General features: G+C 54.1%; 2 protein-coding genes across 7 annotated transcripts in view; both read right to left on the reverse strand.

Moving 5' to 3' along the window:
• The window catches only part of PPP6R1 (protein phosphatase 6 regulatory subunit 1), a 30,310-nt gene extending 11,039 nt beyond the window's left edge, over positions 1 to 19,271 (reverse strand). The window contains exons 1-10 of one of the 2 annotated variants that reach the window (XM_017546544.2): positions 18,701 to 19,271; positions 7,291 to 7,523; positions 4,654 to 4,840; positions 4,428 to 4,565; positions 4,283 to 4,348; positions 1,829 to 1,941; positions 1,607 to 1,720; positions 918 to 1,080; positions 683 to 835; positions 442 to 576 (exon numbers count right to left, since the gene is read on the reverse strand). In XM_017546544.2, the coding sequence (XP_017402033.1) occupies positions 442 to 576; positions 683 to 835; positions 918 to 1,080; positions 1,607 to 1,720; positions 1,829 to 1,941; positions 4,283 to 4,348; positions 4,428 to 4,565; positions 4,654 to 4,840; positions 7,291 to 7,517 (1,296 nt within the window). In that variant the 5' untranslated portion in view covers positions 7,518 to 7,523; positions 18,701 to 19,271. The remainder of the gene's footprint in view (positions 1 to 441; positions 577 to 682; positions 836 to 917; positions 1,081 to 1,606; positions 1,721 to 1,828; positions 1,942 to 4,282; positions 4,349 to 4,427; positions 4,566 to 4,653; positions 4,841 to 7,290; positions 7,524 to 18,700) is intronic. The other variant, XM_037744991.1, reaches the window with a different exon arrangement.
• A 4,557-nt stretch (positions 19,272 to 23,828) lies between these two features.
• The window catches only part of HSPBP1 (HSPA (Hsp70) binding protein 1), a 22,019-nt gene continuing 19,718 nt past the window's right edge, over positions 23,829 to 26,129 (reverse strand). For 4 of the 5 annotated variants that reach the window (XM_017546547.2, XM_017546548.2, XM_017546549.1 and 1 more), the window contains exon 8: positions 23,955 to 24,284. In XM_017546547.2, the coding sequence (XP_017402036.1) occupies positions 24,210 to 24,284 (75 nt within the window). In that variant the 3' untranslated portion in view covers positions 23,955 to 24,209. Of the gene's footprint in view, positions 24,285 to 26,129 lie in introns of all 5 variants that reach the window. The other variant, XM_017546546.2, reaches the window with a different exon arrangement.

The raw sequence follows: 26,129 nt of genomic DNA on the forward strand, positions 1-26,129 counted from the left end.
GAGGGATGGAAGCTGGGGCTTGGGACTCCGCCATTCACCCAAGTCTCTCCAGTCTTTCTACAAAGAACATGTGGTGCATACACACTCATGCATGCACACACACGGACACACTCACGCATACATGCTCACACACACTCATGCATGCACACTCACAGACATGCATACATGCTCACATACACATGCCCACACACTCAGCTGCTGGCAGACCTGCCCCCGCCCACCCCTCACTCTTTGGCTCAAGTTGTGGGTCCACTGCTTCCCTGCACCTGTATATTTCAACCCATTTCTCCCTGGCCATGCCTCCCACACCCTGTCTGGGCGCTGGCACCTGACCCTACCCAACAACACTTGTAGGAGGAAGGAATGAGGGGTAGGCCTCTGGGGAGGGTGTGCCCATAGGGGACAGGCCCAGAAGGAGGGGATCAGGCAGCCCCAGCTCACATGTTTCACAACAGGGTTTTGGGTGGGCATCTCGGGGCTGCTGTCGGGAGGTGGCCCCAAGCTCAGCATGGTGCTCACACATCCCTCCACTTGGGCATGCAGGAAGTTGTTGAAGACATAGTGGAAGAAGAGGTCCTATGGGAGGACATGGGTTGGTACCAGAAAGGACCCGCCCTAGCCCCCAAGCCCCCAGACCCCAAACCCCAGCCCCTGAGTCCCTAGCCCAGTCCAGTCCCCGCACCAGCATGGTGTTGGGCACGTCCAGTGCCAGGAGCTCCTGCGTCAGGGCCGCATCATTGGCGCTCAGGGCGCTGGCCAGGAGCTTGACCACGTGCAGCCGCGTGTTGCCCAGAGGCGGAGACAGAGTGCCCCACGTCATCTGTAGCGGTTCCAGCTGCAGGTACAGGGAGGCCTGGTTCCCGAGGGCTGCCCTTCCTGCTTCCCTCGGCTCCCTGAGGACAACACCCACCCCTGACCTTGGGAGGCTCCAGTAGGAGCTGGTGGAAGCAGCTGAGCCGTGGGCGCAGGGCATGCAGGGCGCCCACACTGGACACAGAGCTTTCCAGGGCCCCCTGGGCCAGGAGCTCCAGCTGCCCATCCACACTGCTGAAGAAGTTGTTCACGGTCATGGACTCAGACCTGCAGCAAGGCGGGGTTGAAGGCAGAGTGAGCCTAGGTGGCCTGCATGCCCACAGAAGAGCAAGCACCAGGACCGAGTCTGCATCTGGAGGAAAATGAAGAGCCACGTTCCCCTAGCACTACTCTCTTTTGAGGCCCTTCAGACGAGGCCTGGCTTGGGTGAGGAGCTGGTCAGGCCACAGCACTGGCAGTCCACCATGGGGCACAGGCACAGGTGCAGGGTGGGGTCGGGAAGGCACAGCCCAACAAGGTAGTGGCCTGTGTGGTAAGGGTGGGGCAGGGTGGCCTGGGGTACCTCCCAGCACAAGTTGTGGCAGTAGCCTCAGCCTCGGCGCCCTTGCTTGCCAAACCAGACAGGAAGACTCCTCTCTTGGCACCCTGCTGTCCATGGGGAGCACAAGCAGCCACCACAGAGCGAGGCGCCATGGGCAGGGGTTTCACTTGGTGACACTGAGATCCACCCCTGAGGGGTCACAGAGCCCCTGCAGAAGGGCATCATGCACGGTCTGTGGCCTACACCCCTCACCTGGGCCTCTTGGGCTCGAGCAGGGTCAGCAGCACCTGGATCCCGCTGACGATGACGGACTGGCTCTGCTCCCCCTCAAACATATTGCTTAAGAGCTGCTCGATTGTCTCCTCCCTGTGGAGGCAGGGGTGGGGGTGATGGTGGGGGTCAGATTGAGAGTCCAGGGGCCCAGGGCTTCCCCAAGTCAGCTCCCCCCGGCCTTAGCCTCGCCCGCACACCCACTTCTCCAGGGTGGCCAGCAGCTGGTCAGGCTCTGGGCTGTCCTGGACTTGGATCATCTGCTCCCGGCTCAGGCGGATGATGTCACACAGGGACTGAGATGCGTTGGAATGTTGCTGGGAACGGGGAGAGACAAGTGGGCATCCTGGTCAGGCACCAGGCTCTCTGCAGCCTGATGCCAGGAGCCCCTTCCATGAGCTGACCATCCAGCCCCAGCCCGGACAGGGAAAATCGGTCACCCAGACACAGGGACACGTATCACAAAGGAGGGCGCACGGAGGCACCAACTGCTAAAGGAAAGATGGCGGAGAGAATGGGAACCCAGGAAGGCTTCCCAGAACAGGAGACATCCACACAAGCCCCGCACACCCACACACGGGGCCGGTAGCACCACCCACAATGACCCAGATGGCTGCAACCGGGTAGCGAATATGCCCAACCTAGTCTGTCCACACAGGGGAATATCACTCAGCTAGGAAAAGGAGTGAAGCTGATATATGCAACCACATGAATGGGCTGCAAAAACATCATGCTAGAGAAAGAAACCAGACACAGATCATGTAGTGCACGATCCCATTTATATAAAATGTCCAAAAACAAATTCAGAGAGCAGAGTAGTCTGGTGGTTGCCAGACACTGAGAGGGGAAAGAGGAAAACTGGGAGGGGCTGCTAATAAACGCAGGGTATCTTTTTTTCTTTTTTCTGGAGAAATGGTCTCGGCTGGGTGCAATGGGAGATACCTATAATCCCAACACTTTGGAAGGCCAAGGTGTGAGGATAACTTGAGCCCAGGAGTTTGAGACCAGCCTGGGCAACATGGCAAAACTCCATCTCTACAAACACACAAAAAAATTAGCCAAGAGTAGGTGTGCGTTTCTGTAGTCCCAGCTACTCAGGAGGCAGAGAGGATAGCTTGAGCCCAGGGGGTTGAGGCTGCAGTGAGCCAAGATTGCGCCACTGCACTCCAGCCTGGGCAACAGAGCAAGACCCTGCCTCAAAAAAAAAAAGATACAGCCTTTCTACCTCACCCCAGGCTGGAGTGCAGTGGTGCAATCATAGCTTACTGCAGCCTTTAACTCCTGGACCCAAGAGATCCTTCCACCTCAGCCTGAGTAGCTAGGACTACAGGTATGCACCACCAATACCAGCTAATTTTTAAATTTTTTTGTAGAAGCAATGTCTTGCTACGTTGCCCATGGTTGGCCTCAAACTCCTGGGCTCAAGTTATCCTCCAGCCTCAGCCTGCCAAAGTGTTGGGATTACAGGCAGGACTTGTTTTCTGGAGTGATGAAAAATAATCTAAATTTGACATGATAATAGTTAAACAACGCTGTGAATACACTAAAAGCACTGAATTGTAAGCTTCAGTGGGTGAGTCGTATGCTGTGTAATTTATATCTCAGTAAAGATGCTACAAAAGAGAAAAAAGAGAGAAGTACAAGCAGAGCTGGGTCTAACCCAACCGGCAGCTGCCAAGGCTTGGCTGTGTGGCCCTTGGGCTATGTCTTAGGGCCCTCATGGGGACAGGCCCCAGCCTGGGTAAGCCCAGAGCCATGTCTCTGCTCTGCAAGCCTGTGCACTCTCAGAGGCAGAAGCTAGCACTGGGACCTGTTACTCTTAGTGGCCTCAAGGATCTGAGGCTCTTGACAAACACCCACTCTACACTTGGCCCTGTGCTGGGCACCAGGGCAGAGATGGAGACCTAAGCTGGAGAAACACACAGATGTGGGGCTCCCAGAGCCAAAGGGGAGGGAGAGAGGGCCCTTGAAAGCAAGACCACTAGACGGACTCTTGGAATGACAGAGTTTCAATTAGGCGGGAGACAGGGAAAAAGCTGCCAGGCCCAGCAGCCAGCACAGGCCAGGGTGGGAAGGGAAGCATGTGGGGCCGGGGCCGGGGCCGAGGCCTGGTACAGTCAATGAGGAGGACCCTCCCTGCAAGCCATTATGTGCCAAGTTCCTGGTTCATGCAAAAAATCTTTCCAGCACTTTCAGAGGCTGAGGTGGGAGAATCACTTGAGCCAAGTGTCTTTCCTTTTCTCAAAGGGCATGGATATACCTGGTTCTCATTGCTCTCTTTTCTCACCCTTTCATTTTTTTGTCTGAGACCGGGTCTCACTCTGTCACCCAGGCTGGAGTGCAGTGGTGTGATCATGACTCACTGTATCCTTGACCTCCCGGCTCAAGCAATTCTCCTACCTGAGCTTCCCAAGTAGCTGGGACTACAGGTGTGCACCACCACACTCAGCTAAATTTTTGTAGAGACAGGATGTTACTATGTTGTCCAAGCTGGTCTCAAACTCATGGGCTCAAGCAATCCTCCCACTATGGCCTTCCAAAGTGCTGGAATTACAGGCATGAGCCAATACATCCAGCCCCAATTCCTTTTTTAAAAGCAGGGAGATGCCACGGGGAACAGACTCTAAGGGGAAGCTGCAGGGGCACCGCAACACTCACATTCTCATCCTTCGACGGGTGGATCTGCTCAATCAGCCGCTGGACGATCTTCTCCTCGTTGAGCCACTGAGGGAGAGAAGGCAGGGGCTGCATCACCGTCCACCGGGCCCAGCCCTCCACCCCCAGAGGAGCTGGCCCTGCTCACGTTGACAACGTCCTGCCTCAGCTGGGGCCGCTCCACACAGGTGAGCAGGCGCAGCAGAAGGTCCATGATGGCCGAGGTGCCGATGTGCTGCAGCAGCAGGTCCACAAAGTCGTCCTTCTTCCGCAAAAATGACACGAGCTGAAGGTACACGGGCTGTGTCACACATGCGACCTGACCCAGCCACCAACCCCACCCCACGGTGGGACCCAGGTGGGGTCCAGGGCACCTGGTCTGTCTTGCGGTTGATGAGGATGCCCATGACCTTGCTGAAGAAGCTGGCCAGCAGCGGATTGAGGCTGCCGCTACTCTGCAGGAAACCGTAGAGTCGGTTCAGGAGGGACTCGTCAGCACCCAGGGCGTCATTGATCTGGGGCACATCTGAGGTCAGAATCTCACAGGCCACACTGGGGTATCTGGGAGGCAAGCACAGGCGGGTGGTGGCTCAGGTCGGGGACCAAGGCTCCAACCTCTTCTCTGCACCAGGCATTGGGTTCCTGGAGCCACAGAGACCCCAGTCCGGGAATGAGAAAAGGCATGAGGGGGCAGAGGACAGGGTCAACACAGAAACCAAGAGCCCACAGCTGGCCTCCTCCCACTGCTAACACCTGGCTGTCTCATCCTGGGCTCCTCACCACCCCAAGACAAGCCTGGTTCTGAAGCTCCGGAGCTTTCTGGTCCCCCAACTGCAATGCTTATCCCTTCTGCCTCTCAGCAGCTCCACTTGCAGACCCGTACACTGCCCCACCTCCAGCTGACTCCTGGGACCTTGCTAAACTTCCAGCCTCACCTCCTGCCTCCCTTCTCCAAACTCTCACCCGGTACCCGGCAGCTCCAGGACAAGAGCTGCCCCACCAGCATGCCACTCAAGGTCCTGCTCCAGGTCTGACCTGTCAACTGTGGGAAGGTACCCCTTGGGAGGCCAAGGCAGAGAGATCACTTGAGGTCAGGAGTTCGAGACCAGCCCGGCCCACATGGCAAAACCCCACCTCTACTAAAATACAGAAATTAGCCAGGCATGGTGGCAAGCACCTGTAATCCCAGCTACTTGGAGACTGAAGCAGAAGAATGGCTTGAACCTGGGAGGCGGAAGTTGCAGTAAGCCAAGATTGTGCCGCTGCACTCCAGCCTAGGCAACAGAGAAAGACTCTGTCTCAAAAAATATAACAGGCCAGGCGTGGTGGCTCACACCTGTAATCCCACCACGTTGGGAGGCTGAGGCAGGCAGATCACAGGGTTAAGAGATTGAGACCATCCTGGCCAACACAGTGAAACACCATCTCTACTAAAAATATAAAAATTAGCTGGCCGGGCACGGTGGCTCACGCCTGTAATCCCAGCACTTTGGAAGGCCCAGGCGGGTGGATCACGAGGTCAAGAGATCAAGACCATCCTGGTCAACATAGTGAAACCCCATCTCTACTAAAAATACAAAAAATCAGCTGGGCATGGTGGCGCATGCCTATAATCCCAGCTACTCAGGAGGCTGAGGCAGGAGAATTGCCTGAACCCAGGAGGCAGAGGTTGCGGTGAGCCGAGATCGCGCCACTGCACTCCAGCCTGGGCAACAAGAGCGAAACTCCATCTCAAAAAAAAAAAAAAAAAAAAAATTAGCTGGGCATGATGGGGTGTGCCTATCTAGTCCCAGCTGTCAGGAGGCTGAGGCAGGAGAGCTGCTTGAACCCAGGAGGCGGAGGTTGCAGTGAGTCAAGATCATGCCACTGCACTCCAGCCTGGTGACAGAGCAAGACTGTCTCAAAGTACAAAACAAAACAAGCAAAAAAATACAGTCTTTTGAGTCTCACTTGGATTAAAAAGTAAGTAATTTTTGCCGAGCATGGTGGCTCACGCCTGTAATCCCAGCATTTTGGGAGGCCGAGGCAGGCAGATCTCCTGAGGTTGGGAGTTCAAGACCAGCCTGGCCAACATGGAGAAACCCAATCTCTACTAAAAATACAAAATTAGCCAGGTGTGGTGTCACATGCCTGTAATCCCAGCTACTCAGGAGGCTGAGGCAGGAGGATCGCTTGAACCCGGAAGGCAGAGGTTGCAGCGAGCCAAGATCCCACCATTGCACTCCAGCCTGGGCAACAAGAGCGAAACTCCGTCTCGAGAAAAAAAAAAGTAATTTTAAAGTGTCTTCAATAGCAGACAAGTGTTTCACACCCAAAAAAAATTTTTGTTGTTGTTTTTTGGTTTTTGCTTGTTTTTGAAACAGAGTCTCGCTCTGTCTCCAGGCTGGAGTGCAGTGGCGCAATCTTGGCTCACTGCAACCTCCACCTCCCAGGTTCAACCAATCCTCCTGTCTCAGCCTCCCAAGTAGCTGAGACTAAAGGAGCGTGCCACCACATCCAGCTAATTTTTGTATTTTTTAGTAGAAATGGGTTTTTACCACGTTGGCCAAGATGGTCTTGATCTCTTGACCTCATGATCTGCCCGTCTCAGCCTCCCAAAGTGCTGGGATTACAGGCATGAGCCACGTCACCCAGCCAAATATTTTAATGTTAATAAACAATTAGAAAAAAGAAAAAGCATCAAATAAAGAGAAAACAGCTGGGCATGTTGTCAAACGAATGTGGTCCCAGCTACTAGGGAGACTGAGGCGGGGGAGATCGCTGGGGCTCAGGCATTTGTTCCTTCCATGACCCGTGACTGTGCCACTGCCCTCCAGAGCCCAGGATTGGTCTGTACCCAGTGAGCTATGTGGCCTTGTGCAGGGAACTGGCTGCGCCCTGCCTTGCTTTCCTCAAACCCAAGCTGGAGTTTACTGACACTGATGCATTTCAGGGCAGCTATGAGGCTTATGTAGTGAAGGTGGGTGTGATGCTCATATGGCACCGGCTGGCCCAGGAGCTGGGGAACTCACTTGTAGCGCAGCCGCTCCTCGCCGCTAGCTGGCGGCTCCTGGGTGACCCAGGCCACCATGGCCTGCAGGTGGGGCGGCTGCAGCAGGAAGTCCAGCAGCTTGCGGTTGACGACCTTGCACTCCTGCAGCACGTCTTCCTCGTCCAGCAGCTCAGGCAGGCTCAGGTCCTCCCGCTCCAGCAGCGTGTCCAGGTGCGAGCTTGTGTGCAGGTCAAACTTCCAAAACATGGCGCCCTGGAGGCATGGACACAACCAGTGCCGGGTCAGACGCCCCAGGGGAGTCCCTGTGGAGACTGATGAGACACTGACCACAGGGGCTGAATGCCCACCTTGAGCACAGCCTCTCCCCAAGACCCGGCCCTCTCCCTCACACTGAGCCTGGCCCTGCCCCAGAGATGCCTGCAGGGTCAGCCTCCACCACTCATGCTCAAGGCTCTCAACAAGCACCAGAGCCCTGCAGGTGCCCTCTAGCCCGCCCCTCTTCCCCCATCTACAGCCTCCAGGCCGCCTCGCCTGAGGTCCAGGGGGTCACTTCACACCCGAGGCCTAAGGCTTTAAGTCCTTAGGTGTGGACCGTGTGCAGGGCCTGTGAGGAGGGGCTGGACACGGTGCACTGAGGGGCCTTGGGCCCTATCCCCCCATGAGGGTCTGGGTCCCATATCCCTACTTTTGGGCGGGGCACTACAGGGTGGGGCCTGATCCTCTGGCTTCAAATTTGCTTCAACCTATATTTGTTGAGCAAACTCAGATGTCCAATGACTTCCAGCGCAGAGTTGCTGCTTGGCCCAGCAAATCATCCAAGGCTGCGTGGGAGGCATGGGGTGGTGGCAGGGGGAAGAGAGGAAGTCTGTGCGTCTCCAGGCTGTGTCTGTTGCCTGGACACCACTCACACACAAACACACCCCAACCATCCTCTCACCCAGCACCTGGGCTGGGACAAGGAAGAGGAAAAGCTGGAAGGGAGGGGCTCCCAGAATAGTCACTGACCAGGGCCCGAAGGAACCCAGGATGGGACAGACAGGCTCTGCGGAGGAAGAACAAAGTGAGCTGGCAACACCCGGCCCTGACCCTGCCCCTATCTGGAGCTGGCTCCTGCCCTTGGGAGGACAGTGCCTGGTTCCAGCCCCCAAACACTCCTGCGCAGGTAACTCACTGGCAATAAGGAAACACACAGAGAGCATTAACTAGATGTCAGGCAACACTGTCCTGAGCCCCTGCCCTGCACTACGCCATGCTCCGCAGAACTACAAAGCCTCCACGCAGGCCTTCCACTGCAGATCGGACCTGTGACCTGTGCTCTCAGCACCTGACGATGATGGTCCTGGCTCTGCATGTGTGCTGTGCACATGACGTCCAAGCTCACAGGCAGTCCTTCGGTGTCATCAGCCAGCCACAAAGGACAAGGGGCAACCGAAGCCCACATAAGTCAAGCAGCATCCTGGAACCTCAAAGGCCATCTGGTCCCAAAAGATAGCCTTTGTGGAGCTCTCACCACAGTTAAGGCACTGACCACAGCTCACACTTGTCACCTGCCTCCTGACAATCGCATCATCAGCTAAGGCTAAGGCAGAGGCCACTGCTACCCCCAAGTCACCATAGAGGAGGCTGAGAACAGAGCAGAACCGGCACAGGAGGCCAGGGTGCCTCTCCCGCAGCCCCTCATTGCTGTCGCTCCCAGGCCAGAGGCTAGTCCCTCTCCGACAACGCCTTCTGAACCTTCTTCAGGTTCAGTCACCCACTCTGCACAGGCCTCCTATCTCCTCGAGCCCCTCTAACCTATCACCTCAGTGCCCACCAACCCCCAGGCCTGACTCAGCTCCAGGCCCCAGGGAAGAGACAGGGACACATGGAGCACCAGGCCCAGGGAAGAGACTTCACCGGCACTTAGGGGAGCAGCCTGTGCTGACAACAGTCAAGACAGAGCCCCACACATGGCCTCAGGCAGGTCAAACGCCTCCTGGGCCTCCCTTCCTCTCCTTCCCCCATTGCTTGAAGCTAGGCCACCCTAGGGCAAGGATCTCCTCGCCTGTCTACCTATGACTGCCTCGGTGACCACCCTAAGGCTGGGCTCAGCTTGGGGGGTTGTGGTCCAGACCTCACTCCCAGGCTGCCCGTCTGCCTTGGTGAGTCTAGACTGGCAACAATCCTGGTATGTTACTATGGGTCCCTAAACTTGGCCAATGACAGGTGAAGGTGAAGCAGAGGAAAGAGTTCTGTGACCAAAAACAGTCATGGCGGCAGGTGGGGGACTGGGGGAGGCAGCAGCAGACTCCAGGCATTTGAACCCCTGCTCCTCTGGGGGCTGCCAGGTCCCAGTCCACAGCACCCAGTGACTCAGCCCTTACCCTCCACCAGTCCACCTTTCCCAATAATCCCTTTTTCCTTTTTGTGAGATAGAGTCTCGCTCTGTCGCCCAGGGTGGAGTGCAATGGTGCAATCCAGATTCACCACAACTCCGCCTCCTAGGTTCAGGCGGTTCTCCTGCCTCAGCCTCCCAAATGGCTATCACTATAGGCACCTGTTACCACACCCGACTAATTTTTGTATTTTAGTAGAGATGGGGTTTTACCATGTTGGTCAGGCTGGTCTTGAACTCCTGACCTCAGTGATCCGCCTGCCTGGGCCTCCCAAAATGTTGGGATTACGGGTGTGAGCCACCACACCCAGACTCCCAATAATCCTTCTAAGGCCAGTGTAGGTGTTCACACCTATAATCCCAACACTTGGGGAGGCCCAGGCAGGCAGAGCACCTGAGGTAAGGAGGTTGAGATCAGCCTGGCCACCACGGTGAAACCCCGTCTCTACTAAAAATACAAAAAATTAGTTAGGCATGATGGTGTGTGCCTGTAGTCCCAGCTACTCGGGAGGCTGGGGTGGGGAATCACCTGAACCTGGGAACGAAGGCTGCAGTGAGCCAAGATCACACCACTGCACTCCAGCCCAGGTGACAGAGCAAGACTCCATCTTGGGGAAGGAAAAAAAAAAAATCCTTCTAAAGCACAAACATGAGTACCTCTATCTGCTCAGTGACGTGCACTCCACCAAGCCCACATCCAGGCTCTAGTGCCCCTGCCCAGCCAGCTCACTGACTGACATCCATGCCCCCTCTGACCGAGTGCCCCAGGGAGGCAGTGCCCCATGCCACCTCGGCAGTGCTCCTGGAACTGCCACTTCAGGTGTCTCCTGCACAGCCTATGGCTGCCTAAGGCAGTGTTGGACGGACATCCCGAAGGCCCTACAGGTCTGGGTGGATGGGGGCATTCCAAGCACTCCAGGCAATGATGTAGATGGTATCGGCTGCTGGACTCCGGCACCTGCGCTGTGCTTACTGCTCTTCTAAGGACTTCATAACTTCACAGCCATTACCTCTACCACCTCTCACAACCACCCTCCAGGGAATGGCCCCATTTTACAGGAGAGGAAACTGAGGCACACCAAAGTAACTGCCCATGCCCCGATCTAGGGGTTGGTGGGCAGCAAAGCAGGCACTCTCAGACTTCAGAAGTTGAATTCTCGGGGTTTGTCCTTGTCCCCAGCACAGGGCCTGTGTAGTGGACACTTACGGGATGAACGAGCAAGTTCTGACCGGGCTGGCTCCCACACTCGCTCTGCCTGAGGGACCAGCCCTGGCCAGAGCGACCCCGACTCTCACCTCAAGGAGGAGCTTGTCATTTCCAGGCCCACCCTGCACAGACCTGTCTGGATGGTAAGCTCCCAGTCCGCCTTGTCCCCAGCACCTAGTGCTTACTCAGCAGACACCTATGGATTCGGGGTGGAGGGCTGCGATCCTCAGGTCCCTCCTGACCCAGCTGTGACAGCACAGCCCACTCCCAGCCTGTCACCACCAGAAATTTAGGGACTTCTCAGGCCTCCCTTCCCGACCCAGGCACTGCTGACCTCCCCAAACATAACCAGAACCCACCTCTTCTGCCTGCATGACCACCACCCAACTACAGGTCCCCCCACACTCCCTGCACCTCACCCCTCCCTGCAGCCATGCAGAACCAGCTGAAGGGAAAATGAGACCCACTCACTCACTGGGTCAGCACCTGGGACCCTCAATAGCCTCCTGCTGCCTACTCACCCCAGCCACGCTGGCCTTCTGTCTGTTTCCAGAACACACCAAGCTTGGATACACCTCGGCGACTCTGTCCTAATAACTCACTTCTTCTCATCCTCGGATCTCTTGCCAAGCATTCACCTCTCAGAAGGGCCTTCCCTGGCCTGCCTGGCTCAAGCAGCCCCCAGCCCCACCTTTGTCCACCACTGTCTCCCTGAGCTGTGCACTCTGACCTGCCACCTGGAAGCATCTCTGGGACACAGCAATGAAGTGCTGGAGGTACACACTCGTGGTCCTACAATGCTTCCTCTAGAACCTTCCCCCTAGGTTACCATGAGCACCTGAGGGTGGCAGCTAGCATGGAACCTGGCCCTGGCGGGTTCATAAATATTAGCTGCAAAGCAAACCTCATTTCACAAGGCCCCAGCTCCTCCCAGGCAGGAGGCTGCCGTACCTGTCAGGGCATGGGCAAAGTGAAATCACTCCCACCTCAGCCCCTCCCAGCCACTCCTATGGGCTCCCTAAATCAGAAGGTGGGGGAAAGTGCAATGTCACCCAGGACAGGCTGGGGAGGCTCGGGCTGGCCCTCGGGGCTGACCCAGGCAGGCGGTGGGTGTGTGTTTTCCCATATGTCTAGAGTGATGAAGGCACCACCACTTCATGAGGAAACAGAACTGTGTCCCCTCCTTGTTCTGGGAACCTCCGTGTGCACAGTGGTAACTCCTCATCTCTCCACTTCTGCCCAGATGCTAGACCTTCCAGAGGGACTGTCCCCTACTTTCCATTCTGCTCGACAAGGAATGCAACGGGCCGACCACCAAGTGCCCATGTCACACATGAGAAACCTCAGGCTCAGCAAAGGTGACTCACCAGCATGCAGACAGCAGGGGGAGGGGGCATGGATTTCCTGATCTGGGTGTACCTGGGACCAGAATAATCTCAAGGGGCAACCGCCAAATTAATCATGACTCTGCCAATTTCCGGCCTAAGGCTGTAGTGAGCAAAACACCAAGACGTGGCAAGCACAGACACACAGCCTCTTTCTCAATGAGAGACCAGGCAGGCCAACAGGCTGCCCGCGCCATGCCAGCAAAGCCAGTTCCAAGGAAGCACATGCTGCAGGCTTTCACCTATGTGAAGCGTCCAGAACAGACAAATTCAGAGACAGAAAGGAGACCATAGGCTTCCAGAAGCTGGGGGGCATTAGGGGAAGTTCCTGAAAAGAAAGGGTGATTTTAAAGAATGTTCCAAAATCAATTGTGGTGATGTTTCCACAACGTTGTGATTATACTAAGAACCACTGAACTGTACGCCTTATTCATTATTATTATTTTTTGTTGAGACAGTCTCGCTCTGTAGCCCAGGCTAGAGTGCAGTGGCACAATCTGGGCTCACTGCAATCTCCAGCTCCCAGTTCAAGCAATTCTCCTGCCTCAGCCTCTGGAGTAGTGGGGACTACAGGCGTGCACCACCGTGCTTGGCTAATTTTTGTATTTTTTTAGTAGAGAGGAGGTTTCACCATGTTGGGCAGGCTGGTCTTGAACACTTGATCTCTAGTGATATGCCTGCCTTGGCCTCCCAAAGCGCTGGGACTATAGGCATGAACCACCGTGCCCGGCTGTACACTCTAAATGGATGAACTATATGGAATATCTCAATAAAAGCTGTTGGAAAAAAAAAAAAAAAAAACCCTGCCTCAAGCCATCATCGCCCATGGCAGGGCCAGAGCCAGGGCCGGGCTCAGGCCTTGCATGGATGTCCCAGCGTCCCCAAAGCTGATGAGATGATGGCCCGCCTGGCAGAGCTGAAGCTGCCAAGGCTCTTGCCTGGGGCACTCACCCAGGTTACCCCTTTCCCATCCCTCACCACCAACAGTCCTAAGCCACGTGAGCCCCAGCCGCAGTGCGGGCAGGATAGGAGGAGCACCAAGCCAGTATCTGCAGAAAACCCTTGTACCTGCACTTTCAGGTGCTTGTCTCGTCTCCACGTCGAGACCAAGTGAAGAATTCTTATTATTCCAACAGAGTCTCCTGTGGAAAAGGGGCCCAGAGGGGCAGGGCCACAGGGCTACCAAGTAGCAGTCAGGATTCTGTCTGTTCCAGTGTGCCCTGGTCTCTAAACAAGAGGTGGAAATTCTAATACTGAGGCCCATCGCTCACTTCTAAGATACCTGATTAAAGAGTGCACTCGGCCCCCAAGCCCCTACCCCTGCTACAGCCTAACCATCTGCTTCGGGGAATAGGTCAGGCTTCCCCAAACCCAGCTTCCCAGAGAACTGGGGCAGAGGCTGCCAGAAGGAGACATGAGGGTACTTGCTGGTGCATGATGGCATCTAAGACCCACAGCCCTGAGAACCCAGGCAGCCCCTTGAACTCTCAACCTCAAGTGGCTCCTCTGAAAATCAGAGCAGGCTGAAAGGCTCAAATGCAAGTGAGTGGTCAACACTCTACAAACATCAATTGTCAGGCTCTAAACAGAATTAAGATGCAAAGATGTAAGATGAGAAGAAAAGAAAAAAGAGAAAAACTTTCCCCCACCACAAACTCTGAATGCACTATGGCCTGAAGCCCTGCTTCTCAGTCCCCACTTCCCATGTAATGAAACCTGCTAGAATCCCTAGGAATCAGACAGGAGAGGTGGGTTTCATTCTCATTCTCTAACTAGGTAAAACCTGGACCAGGCACTTCACTTTCTGAGTCTCCTCTCCTCATCCATGCAAAGGGGACACAGCCCCCCAGGGCAGGCTGCTGTGAAAAGGCACTGAGCTAAAGCAGGAGGCCCCCACACCGCAGAAGCCTGGCAGGTACAAGTCCCTTCCAGTCCACCCGAGGCCATGTCCAGACACTTTCTGGCAGAACAGGTAGGGGACCATGACTACCCCAAAGGTGACGGTGCTAAACGCAGAAAAGCAGGAGAAAGACACTACCCATCTGCCTAAGTGACTCAAGTACTTTTCCTCAGACCACTCAGATACTATGGCAGGCGCCATGTACCCCGCCACCCCCATTCTTAGCAACTTTTAGCAACTTCAAGAAAGCGGAAGTGACTACCACTAGTTTTAAGCTACCGTTTGAAAACCATGAGGCTGGCTGCAAGCGGAAGAAGGGGAAATTGTAAATGAGAAAGGAAGCCATTAAAAATGAAAACTAGCTCTGCCGCTCTGCCTCCGCGAGCTCTGCACTATCGCTTCTGGTTTCTTGTTTTGCTGTGGTGTTCTAGGGCCTTCAACACCAGCCACCCCTCAGAAGCCTGCCAGCCCCTTCCTTCCCTCAGTTGGATGGCCACTAACTGCAGCTCCCACAGAGCTGTCCCCACTGCTGCCAGCATTTGTCCAAACGCAGCCGTGCTGCCAGGGAACTGGTGGGCCCAGGCTTCATCTGTCACCCCTTCCTAACCTACACTGACCCACAAGCACCCAGAAATGAAGGTCAAGGGCACAGGGGTCTCTGGGGCCTCCAGAGACAGCCACCTGAGCTGCCTCAAGGCTCAGCAGAAGCTCCAACGCCTGGCCACCTGGCCGCTGCCCTAGGAAGGGAGAGAGCCTGCTACTAGCAGCAGGCTGGCCAGCACCCAGCTCCTTAAAGGGTCCGGAGTCCCAGAGGACAGCATGACCGTCTCCCTCTAACGTCCCCCAAGCCTCCGTCAGCTCTCAGCCAAACCTGAAAGAGGGCTGGGAACACCCAATTCTAGGGACACAGTAACAGTCATGGCAACAGCAACCCCACCACCTCTGAGCAGGCCCTATGGTGTGTACCAGCTGAAGAACCCAGCACCACCCAGCAAGGAGGAATCAGCAACACCAATTTGGCAGAAGGAGCCACTGGGGCCAGAGAAGAAGGGGGACCTGTCCAAGGCCCAACAAGATGGTGAGCTAGGGCTTTCCTGTGGCTTGGGAAAGCCTTGGGGAGGGTCCCCAGTTAAAGAGGACCCTCAGTGCCTCTCCCTCTCTGACCCCAAAACCACACCCACCCAGGGGAGCTGGCAGCCCTGGTCCAACATCAAGGGATGGAATAATTAGAAAACAGAAGACTCTAGAACCGCTGGCCAAGGACTGGGACGGGGACTTACCGCCCACATTCAGAACTCGTCTCCTGAAATGGCCACAGGTTTAAAGAAAAAAAGGAAAAGATCAAGGAACAGATTTTGAAAAAGTTCTTAGTCTACGGCCATACCACCCTGAACGCACCCGATCTCATCTGAAAAAGCTCTTGGGAAAACAGAATGGGGCAGAGTGAATGTTAGTGTGATCCGAAATCAGAAAGGCTTGCGTTCACATTTTACATCCCCCAAACTGAAATCTCTGTGGCCTAAACCAAGGATCTCACCCCACAGAGCCTCAGTTTCCTCATCCGGGAAATACCTCACAGATGGGGTTCCTGCAAGGCAGCACTCTCTGGAGAAAGACCCACAAAACTGGTATGCAAAGGGAAAACCACAGTTTGGCATAGAAAGGCAGGTCAGCTCCCACCAAGGCAGTTGCCCAGTGATTCCTACTCTGGAAAGGCCCCTCACTCTCACCAAAGCTCCCAGGCCTCTCTCGCCTCATCTCTTGCTACCTCCTGTGTGGGTGCCACACCTGACTGCCCTCCGCAGGGCTGGGCTGCTCCCTCTACCTTCCCTGAGCCCTACGAGCCTGACTAGCTCCTCCTGGGTCCTTCAGGCCTCCACACAGACACCACTTCCTCCAGGGAGCCTCCCCAGCTGCATCCACGTTAGGGGCCTGCTCCATGCTGCTTCCACAGCATCCCGCAGTCACCCTAGGACAGCATGTGAGCCTCAGCTCTGTGACAGGATGTGCCTGTCCAGCCATCTGCCTTCCCCTGAAAGATGTCGGCTTCCCAAGATCTAGCATAAGGCCAGGCCCAACTAAAGCTACTTGCTGAACTAATGAAAACTGAAGCCAGAGAAAGGTGCTCTGCTAAGGTCACTGGACCACACATCCCAGGAAAAAAAAAAAAAAAAAAAAAAACTGGGAGGGGGACCAGACAAGCAAGTTCTCCTCTAACGGAAAGAAACAGCAGATGATCCAACAAAAGCTAACAGCCACAAAGACGGTAGTAACATCACAACATCACACTAACATCACAATACAACAACACACGGCTCATGAGTCACAATGGAATAAATAAGCCACAACGGCACACAATATCCCAGCAATGGAGCAAAGTTCTCCTCTGCGCTGCTAACATTTGGGCAGGACAGTTCTTTTTGGTGTTGGGACTGTCCCATGCATTGGAGGACACATGGCAACATCCCTGGCCTTCACCTCCACTCACCAGATACTGGCAGCATTCCCTCCAGCTGTAACAACCAGAAACACCTCCAGATATCACCAAACGTCCCGCAGGGGACACAATCACCCCCAGTTGAGAACCACTGCAATAGACACTCCCAATGAAATAATAATCAAAAGAACGGCCAGGTGTGGTGGCCTATAATCCCAGCACTTTGGGAGGCTAGGCAGGAGGATTGCTTGAGCCTACAAGTTCAAAATCAGCCTGGGCACCACAGGAGGGCACCATAGCAAGACCCAAACTTTACAAAAAATACAAACATTAGCCAGGCATAGTACAAAAAATACAAAAATTGACCAAGCATAGCGGCACATGCCTATAGTTCTAGCTACTCAGGACGCTAAGGTGGGAGGCTCACTTAAGTCCAGGAGTTCAAGGCTGCAATGAGCAATTATTATACCATTGCATTCCAGCCTGGGTGAAAGAGCAAAACCCAGTCTCAAAATCATCATCATCATCCACAGAGCTACCAATTGCAGAGTGCTTACTGTGCCTTGCATTCTGCCACAAGCTTCCACAAACCTTGCACTGAAACCCTAGAACCATCCTCAGAGGAGGGCAGGTCTTGTCCAGGGTCTCATCACTGGGAAAGGCAGAAGCCAGACTTGGCCTAGGTCTGTCTGACAAAAGGTCCTCTAACAATGAGCTGTATGGCCTTGTCATGATCCCAATCCCAGAACTAGAGTTAGGTGGTTTCATGTACCTTAAGCAAAATAAGTTGGGCAAAAGTTAAAGAAAAAGTGTAAGATTTTAAACAGCACAAGCAGCTCCAACAGCCATTCTACCACTAGTAAGCACATGTGGCCGAGCGCTGCAAGCATTTCCATGTGTACTGTGCATGTAGGCACACCAAGTACTCATCATGTGTTTTTCAGGCAATCTCAAGTCCAGTGCACGCTCATGGTTAGACACTGGCCCTTGGGCTGGATGAAATCCCACCTCAGTTTCTATACAACTGTGAACTCAGCACTGCACCTGACAGTCTAGCGGATTCCTTTCCTGAAACATCTTGCCTTTCAGGCGAGTGTTTAGGGTAATGTCTGTGTGTAAGAAAGACCTCAACCAGGGGTCACATTGGCCGGGACAAGCACCCCAGGCGGAGCTACTCTGCCCCTCACCCTCCCAACACATCTGCACTCAAGGCTCCAGCGTTCCCACCCTGACATATCCGCACGTGCTGCTCCTTCCCCCGGAAGGCCCTTCTTCCCACTCTCCATCTGTCACCTCCTACGCATCCTTCCTGGACAGAAAAAGCCATCCGTCCAGCCAGTCTCACCGCTGCCTGCCGCTCTGTGGCCCCCTGCAGCTCCCTAAGTTACCTCGATCACAACACACGGGACTTGTAACTGTCCCGCTCTGCCTTTGTTCCCCCCCGCTCCAAGAACCGGCCCCATCTCCAGCAGGGCCTGGGGCTGATGCCCTCTCCTCAGTGCCCAGCGCCAGGCGCCCTGCCTGCCCTCAGCAGGCTTCATGTCACTTTAGCAGGCCAGAATGGTGGCTGCTCCAGAGAAGTCCCGCTCCCAGGTCCCTCTGCACAAAAAGCCGGAGGCGGGAGAGGCTCGGTCAAGGTGGAGACAAGCCCCGTTCCTCCAGCCCTGTGCCCCAGGGTGACAGGCTACGGAGCTACGGAGGCTGCGCCACAGAAGGGGTGGCGGGGCAGACATCGGAGCGAAAAGGAAGGGTGCAGGCGGGCAAAGTCCAGGGTAACCAGGGGGAGACTCCTGGGGGGCCGGGGAACCGGCCAGAAGGACTAGAGAGCGGAGATGAGGCTCAGGGACTGAGAAGCGCAGCTGGTAGGAGAGCGGGTGGGGAAAGGCCGAGGGCAAGAGACCGGGACGGGGGTGGCGGGGGAGCTGAGGGGAAGAGATAAAGAGCCTGGGAGGGACGAGGGGGAAGAAGCGGGGGGCCGTGGAGAGGAAACCCGAAGGAAGGAGGAGAAGGATCCGAAGGGGAAAAGACCGACCGAGGTCCCCAGGGGGAAAAGCCCGAGGGGACGCGGAGCGGGAAAGACGTGGGGGCCAGGCCCTGGAGGCAGGGTCGGGCGACGCGCCGCTCACCTGCGAGGGGGGGCGGCGGCTCCTCGCACTCGGGGCTCATCGGGGCGCCCTCCCCGCCCCGCCGCCGGCGGCTCCGGCCCCTGCTGCGGGGCCCGGTAAGTGGGGGCGGGGGCGGCGTCGGGGGCTCGCGCAGGCGCCGGGGCTCGCGGGGTCCGCGCAAGCGCCTGCGGGTCCTGGGGGCCTCGCGCGCCGGGTCCCGCAGAGTTAAGGGGGTCAGCGACGGGTGGGGTGGCCGGCGGGCGGGGGGAGTCGCGAGTCCGCGTAGGCGCCTCCGGGGTCCGCAGGCGAGGTGGGCACGCGGGCCAAGACCGGTTGCGGGCAAGCCGGGTCGCGAGGCCCGCGCAGGCGCCTCAGCCGGGAAAACGGGGGAAGTCGCTCCGACCCAGCGCCTGGCGGGAGGGGAAGACGTCCTCCTCCGCGGTCCGAACGGGCCGCAGAGCCGAGCAGCGATCGACGGAAGCCGAGGCTTACTTCCTTAACCACCCGTTCCCCAAAACCGCTCAGTCTCCGAGCTCTGCGGCCCTTCTCAGGGCCTCCGACGCCCGGCTCCCTCCGCCACTATCCCACAATCCCCCTAGCGCTGGACGACGCAGGAGGCCCCGCCCTCCCGTGGCCGTCTCGCTGCGCAGGTGCGGGAGGGGCCGCACACTTGGGCGGCGCAACGCGCGTGCGCTGGGACACTGCCGACCGCGCCCATTCTTGAACACCGCTGCCTCAGACGCGCTTGCGCCCGTTGGCGCCAACGGTCTGGCCCGAAATAAACCCAGAAGGCTCAGTGCGCCGGAGCTGCTGTGCACTAGGGGCAGGTTACTCTACGGCTCCGTTCCAAGGCCCCGTCGATATTCCGCTCCAGGATTTGCCTTCGCACTCTCTCCGTTTGGAAATCGATTCGCTGTTCTGCCTCCTCTAATCAAGTCCAAGTTTGGCTCCAGGGTCGGGCTCCTGTGGAATCCAGATCTGGTTATCGCTCCAGCCAAAGCCAGGCGCCTACGTCCCGCCTCTCTTATTAAGCCGCCAGGGAACCTCAGGGGCCCTCAGTCCTTTCCATCTGCAGACGACTGTCCCGGCCGGGTCGTTATTGTTGCCAGTTCCGCCCAAAGCCTCCTCTAATAGCATCAACTGAAAGACACAACCTTGTGTCTAGATTGATGAAGGTCCCATCTGGCTTTGAGCCTCAGTTTCCCCAACTTTAATAGCCCCCCTCACTACCCATATTAGAAGCCTACTGTTACAATCGTGTGCGTGCGAGGAACTTGTTTTTTTAAGACTGCAAATTGGCTGGTCGCGGTGGCTCAAACCTGCAATCCCAGCACTTTGGGAGTTCCGAGGCGGGAGGATGGCTAGAGTCCGGGAGTTCGAGACCAGCCTCCCCCAGTATCTATAAAAAAAATTTTTTTTAATTGGTTGGGCATGGTGGCCTGCGCCTGTGTTCTCAGCTATCCAAGAGGAAAAAAAAAGAATTCCAATCATGAATTTGTGTCCTTCACATCTGTTAGCTTCTCTTTAATTGCTTTTTTTTTTTTTTTTTTTTTGAGGCGGAGTCTCACTGGGTTGCCCAGGCTGGAGAGCAGTGGTACGATGTCGGCTGGCTGCAACCTCCGCCTCCCAGGTTCAAGTGATTCTCCTGCCTCAGCCTCCCGAGTAGCTGGGATTACAGGCACGCACCACCACACCCAGCTAATTTTTGTATTTTTAGAAGAGACAGGTTTCTCCATGTTGGCCAGGATCCTCTCGAACTCCTAACCTCGTGTGACCTGCCTTCCTCGGCCTCCCAAAGTGCTGGGATTACAGGTGTGAGCCACTGCGCCTGGCCAGAATTGCTTTAATCTTTGTTGCCTTCACCAGCATCCCCTGATGAACAGTTTTTGGCAGTTTGGTTTTTCAGCCCTGTCTCTTCTGGTCCCTGCTGTTTCCACTGTTTGTGTTGTATACGGTGTTATTTTGTCCCTGTGTTAGCTATTGCTGCATGACAGTCTCAGTAGCTTGTATCATGTGCACAGCTTGGAGCTGCAGGTATGAAGGTTGGTAAGACCGGTTCTGCTCCTCATCTTTCATGCACAAAAAATTAAAAACTTAGGGTACCATCTCATAATAAAAGGCAGGTGCACAAGCAATCAAACCCAACTGTGTTAGCCTATTTCAAGTCTCTGGTGGCCTCCCATCTACCACTATCCATTGATCAAAGAAAGACATAATCTGCCCTGGCTCGGTGGTGCACACCTGTAATTCCAGCACTTTGGGAGGCCGAGTGAGGATCATGAAGTTAGTAGTTCGAGACCAACCTGGCCAACATGGTGAAAACCCAGCTCCACTAAAAATACAAAAATTAGCTGGACACACTGGCAGGCACCTGTAATCACAGCTACTCAGGAGGCGAGGGCAGGAGAATCACTTGAACCCAAGAGGCAGAGGTTGCAGTGAGCTGAGATTGCGCCACTGCACTCCAGCCTGGATGGCAGAGGAAGACTTCACATAATCCAGCCTTAAGGGGCAGGTGGGCACTCTCTACTAACCCTGAGTGAGAAAGTGTATTTCTCTCATGGAGGTGGAGTGGAAGGAAGGGAATATTTGTTGCGCAATCTAGTTTAGCACAGTCCTCAATTTGTCTCCTTAGGTTTGCCAATCTTTTTTTCAATCTTTTTTTTTTTTTTAAGACAGGGTCTTGCTCTGTCACTCAGGCTGCAGTGCAGTGGTTCAGTCATGATTCACTGCAGCCTCAACCACCAGGGCCCAAGTTAGCCTCCTACCTCAGCCTCCCAAATAGCTGGGACAACAGGCGCATGCCACCATGCCCAGCTAAGTTTTTAATTTTTTGTAGAGATGAGGTCTTCCTATGTTGCTCAGACTGGTCTCAAACTCCTGGGCTCAAGCCTCCCAACTCAGCCTTCCAAAGCGTTGAGATTACAGGCATAAGCCAGCACACCTGGCTTGTTTTCATCTTTGATATCTTGTTTTAAAGGGGACGCAGCTTGAAAACAGAACCAATAGGATATACATCATTATATAAAAAAAGATTTATGGGCCAAGTGCAGTGGCTCATGCCTGTAAACCCGGCACTTTGGGAGGCCAAGGCAAGAGGATCATTTGAGGTCAGGAGTTCGAGACCAGCCTAGCCAACATAGTGAAACCCCATCTCTACTAAAAATACAAAAATTAGCCAGGTGCGGTGGTATGCACCTGTAGCCTCAGCTACTCCAGAGGCTGAGGCAGGAGAACAACTTGAACCCGGGAGGCAGAGGTTGCAGTGACCGAGATCACACCATTACACTCCAACCTGGGTGGGAGGGAGACTCTGTCTCAAAAAAAAAAAAAAAGCAAATTCATCCCTCCTTTGCCCTTTTTGTTCTGTCTGTTCAGACCCTCAATGGATTGAACAATGCCAGCTCACATTGGTGAGGGAAGATCTTCAGTCTGCTGATTCAAATGCTAGTCTCTTCCATAAATACTCTCCTAGATACATCCATGTTTCACCAGCTATGTGGACACCTCTTAGCCCAGTCAACTCCTGAAATGAACCATCACAGAGAGGCATTCCTTTTCATCTATAGGGATGTTTTGTCTTCTACTCAGCATTTGGCTTCCTTGTTTTCCCCACAATATGATGGCATCATTGCCACATTGTTTTAACACAGAGGTCAGGAACCGAGGGGTAGGGAGGTGGCTATAGTCCCTACCCTTCAAATAGAAGGTGGGCAGCTGTGAGGGCTTTAAGAACTGAAGTCTGGGTTTCCACCCAGCAGACCTCACAGATATACAATTGTGATTGCATTAGAATTGGAACTTTCTTTTTAAGAGACAGGGTCTGGCTCTGTTGCCCAGGCTGAAATGCATGGCACAATCACAGATCACTGCAGCCTCGAACTCCTGGGTTCAAGTGATTCTCTCACCTCAGCCTCCCAAGTAGCTGGGACTACAATTGGAACTTTTTTTTTTTAAGACAGGGTCTCAGATCCTCCAGGTACCTCTCGATTTGTCCTGGATTTGGGAAGAGGGGTGATAAAAACCTACCCAAGGCTGGGTGTGGTGGTTCACTCCTGTAATCCCAGCACTATGGGAGGCCGAGGCGGGTGGATCACGAGGTCAGGAGTTCGAGACCAGCCTGACCAACATGGTGAAACCCCAGTCTCCATTAAAAATACAAAAATTAGCCAGGCATGGTGGCCAGCACCTGTAACCCCAGCTACTTGGGAGACTGAGGCAGAAGAATGCTTGAACCCGGGAGGCGGAGGTTGCAGTAAGCCGAGACCATGGCACTCCAGCCTGGGTGGCAGAGTGAGACTCCGTCTCAAAAAACAAACAGAAAAAACCAATCCAAATAGACTAATCAAATCCCAGATGCACAAGTACAATCCACACAAAAGTAGTGAGTCTGACATCAAATTGTCCTAGGGAACCTGAGAAGGATGGCTCTGGAATTAGCTCAGGTTTGAATCCTAGCTGTGAACTTGGTCAGGGCTTGGCCTCCTCTGGGCTCCGCCTTCTCTCTTAAAAAACAACAGCAGTCAAGGTTCTTGCCTGCATGACAGCATTTCTTGTGGCTAAACAGAAAAGGAATTAAAAGAGATGAGGCAGCCTCCTGACACCCCACCTCCCGCCCCAATCCCACATCTCTGAGAAGGCTACGGAATCCGCTTGGTGCTTTGCAGTCAGGAATGAAGCCCACACCCAGCCACAGGCTTGCTCCTTAGACAGTGCAGCCTCCATCACAGGCACCTGGTTCAGACACACCCGCCAGATCGTCTGCCAGCCTCCTCCAGAAGCTAGGTGTGTCTGTTCCTGCACTAGCCAGAATGGAACCTAGGCAGGTGCCCCTCCACCGCCAGCTCCGGGTCCAGACAACCGGCAGCTCTGATTGGTAGAGGAGCTAGGCCACCAGCAGGTTCTCATTGGTGGACAAACCAGATTCCCGTGGAGGGTTCTGACTGGTGGAGCTAAAGTCACTTGACTACCCTACAGCGAAGGATGCTGGGAAGGGAAATGGCTGCTACTCTAGGGAGGATTTAGATGTCTAGCCTTGGGAATTCCTCAAACCTAGATTTAGGTTTGCCAGGTGGCCGAGAAAGGACAGATGTTCCACACACTCTTGCTCAAGAAAGGCAGCGAAGATTAAAGGACACAACAGCTCTGTAGATGATAAACAGCAACACTTTTTTAATTCCTCTAGTGGCTCCGCAAGTCCCTTAAACTCGTGCCCCTCCTCCCGTCCCCCATGCATCCTCCAGAGGAGGTGACAAAGGTGGCAGTGAAGGAGGGAGAGGAGGAGAAACACCTTTATTGGAAAAGTTGTGTAGACAAGAGAATGGGGATGAGAGTGAGAGCATGGGAGGTGGGGTCCAAGAACCTGGTGCCTTTCTCAGCGCCCCCTGTAGGGGCTATACAGACATGGGCTGGCACACCCCGGGTCCAGGCACCTAGGTCCTGCGATCCCTTGGGAGAGGGCCTTGTAGGTGGGGAGGGAGGCAAGAGGCCTGGGGTTCCCACGGAGAAGGGGGCAAGAAGCCACCTGGTTTCACCGATCCATGCTGTCGTCCGTCGGGCTGGAGAAACACGTCTGTAACAGCTTTTCGCAGAACTCCAGCTCCTCCTGGATTGGGCAGGGGCAGGGAGCAAGGGACCTGAGTACAGAGGGAGGACCCTGCCTCCAACACTCTTGGCACCCAGAGGTGATGCCTCTTCTGGCCACCACCCACCCACTCCAGAGGTTAGGCTTCTCTAATCACTGCTCAGATCCATGATTCACTGTCTTCACACTGGTGTCTGAACTACTTGAACAAAACCCAGGGTCTCCCACCCTCATCTCACTAAATTTGTCTGCCTTATATCAGCACTCTTAGGCTCTAACTCCCAGGTATTGACCACTGCTCAAAACTTTCTGCAGACACAAACCCCAGAAACCATGAAAGAAAGCACTGACAGGTTAAACTATGTAAATATAAAAAAAAAAAAACACTCCGATACAAACCAGACAAAAAAAAAAAAAAAGTACTTCCATAGAAAAAAAAAAAAAAAAAGAAAACGAGGTTGGGGGAAAAATATTTGTGATTCAGAGCACAAATGGCTAATATACTTAACACTTAAAAAGTTTAAAAAATCATTTGCAAAAACCATCACCCTATAAATAGATAAATAGGAAAAGGATGAGAATGAAGAGTTCGCAAGAGAAAGGATGCCAAATTTCACGCATGGGAGAAATGTAAACTGCACTGGAGTACTACTCTTCAACAATCGGCTTGAAAAAAAGATCAGAGGTGACAGTTTTACTTTCTTGGATGTTAACATTACACTACTCACTACTCAAAAAAAAAAAAAAGAAAAAAAGAAGATCAAATGGTTTCTCGTGGCCACTTTGCCCTGGCCAAGATTTGGGGAGCTGGCCGCCCTCACGACTGGAGTGCCAATGGTTGAACTTCTATGGAGAGCAGCTTGGTGACAGCTAATGAAATGGTCCTTCGCCCTTTATCCTTGGCCTTTGACATACCTGAGCCCAGCCATTTCCCTTCTAGAAATTGTTCTACAGACATATGAAATAACATACAAAAAAGGTTATTCTTTCAGCAGTGTTTGTCATAGCAAGAGTATAGTAGAAACAAGCTGCATATCTGTGTTACAAAAGAGGCCATCTTGGCCGGACGTGGTGGCTCACATCTTTAATCCCAGCAGTTTGGGAGGCCAAGGCAGGTGGATCACGATGTCAGGAGATGGAGACCAGCCTGATCAACATGGTGAAACCCCGTGTCTACTAAAAATAGAAAAATTAGCTGGGCATGGTGGCTCACTGTAATCCCAGCACTTTAGGAGGCTGAGGTGGGTGGATCACGAGGTCAGAAGTTCAAGACCAGCCTGGCCAACATGGTGAAACCCCGTCTCTATTAAAAGACAAAAATTAGCTGGGCATGGTGGTGTGTGCCTGTAATCTCAGCTACTCAGGAGGCTGAGGCAGGAGAGTCGCTTGAACCTGGGAGGTGGACATTGCAGTGAGCCAAGATTGTGCCACTGTACACCAGCCTGGGCAGCAGAGTGAGACTCCATCTCAAAAAAAAAAAGAGGCCATCTACACTGTACAGCTGTAAAATGAAAGACCTACTGATGAGACATGCAATGCACACAAAGCAAAGGGCAGAAGAGCCATCACAACATGGCAGGTTTATTTTGCATAACATAAGAGAAAAAGAAGAATTCATATGCACCTTTGCTTGTATACACCTAATATCTTAGGACGGACACCTGAGCAACTGCATAGCTAGAGGGAAGGGCAGGAGAGAGACTTTTCACTGTTTACCCTCCTGTGGGTCTTGTATTTTCAACCATGTGACTATGGAACCTATTCAGAAAGCATCAGTAAAATCTAATTTGCATGTTTCCACGGATGTATACATAAGTCAACAGTTCTCATGTAGTACACTTTCTTTTTTTTTTTTTTTTTTTTTTT

This window comes from Cebus imitator, unplaced genomic scaffold (genome assembly GCF_001604975.1).
Source record: "Cebus imitator isolate Cc_AM_T3 unplaced genomic scaffold, Cebus_imitator-1.0 Scaffold190, whole genome shotgun sequence".
Taxonomy (NCBI): Eukaryota; Metazoa; Chordata; class Mammalia; order Primates; family Cebidae; genus Cebus; species Cebus imitator.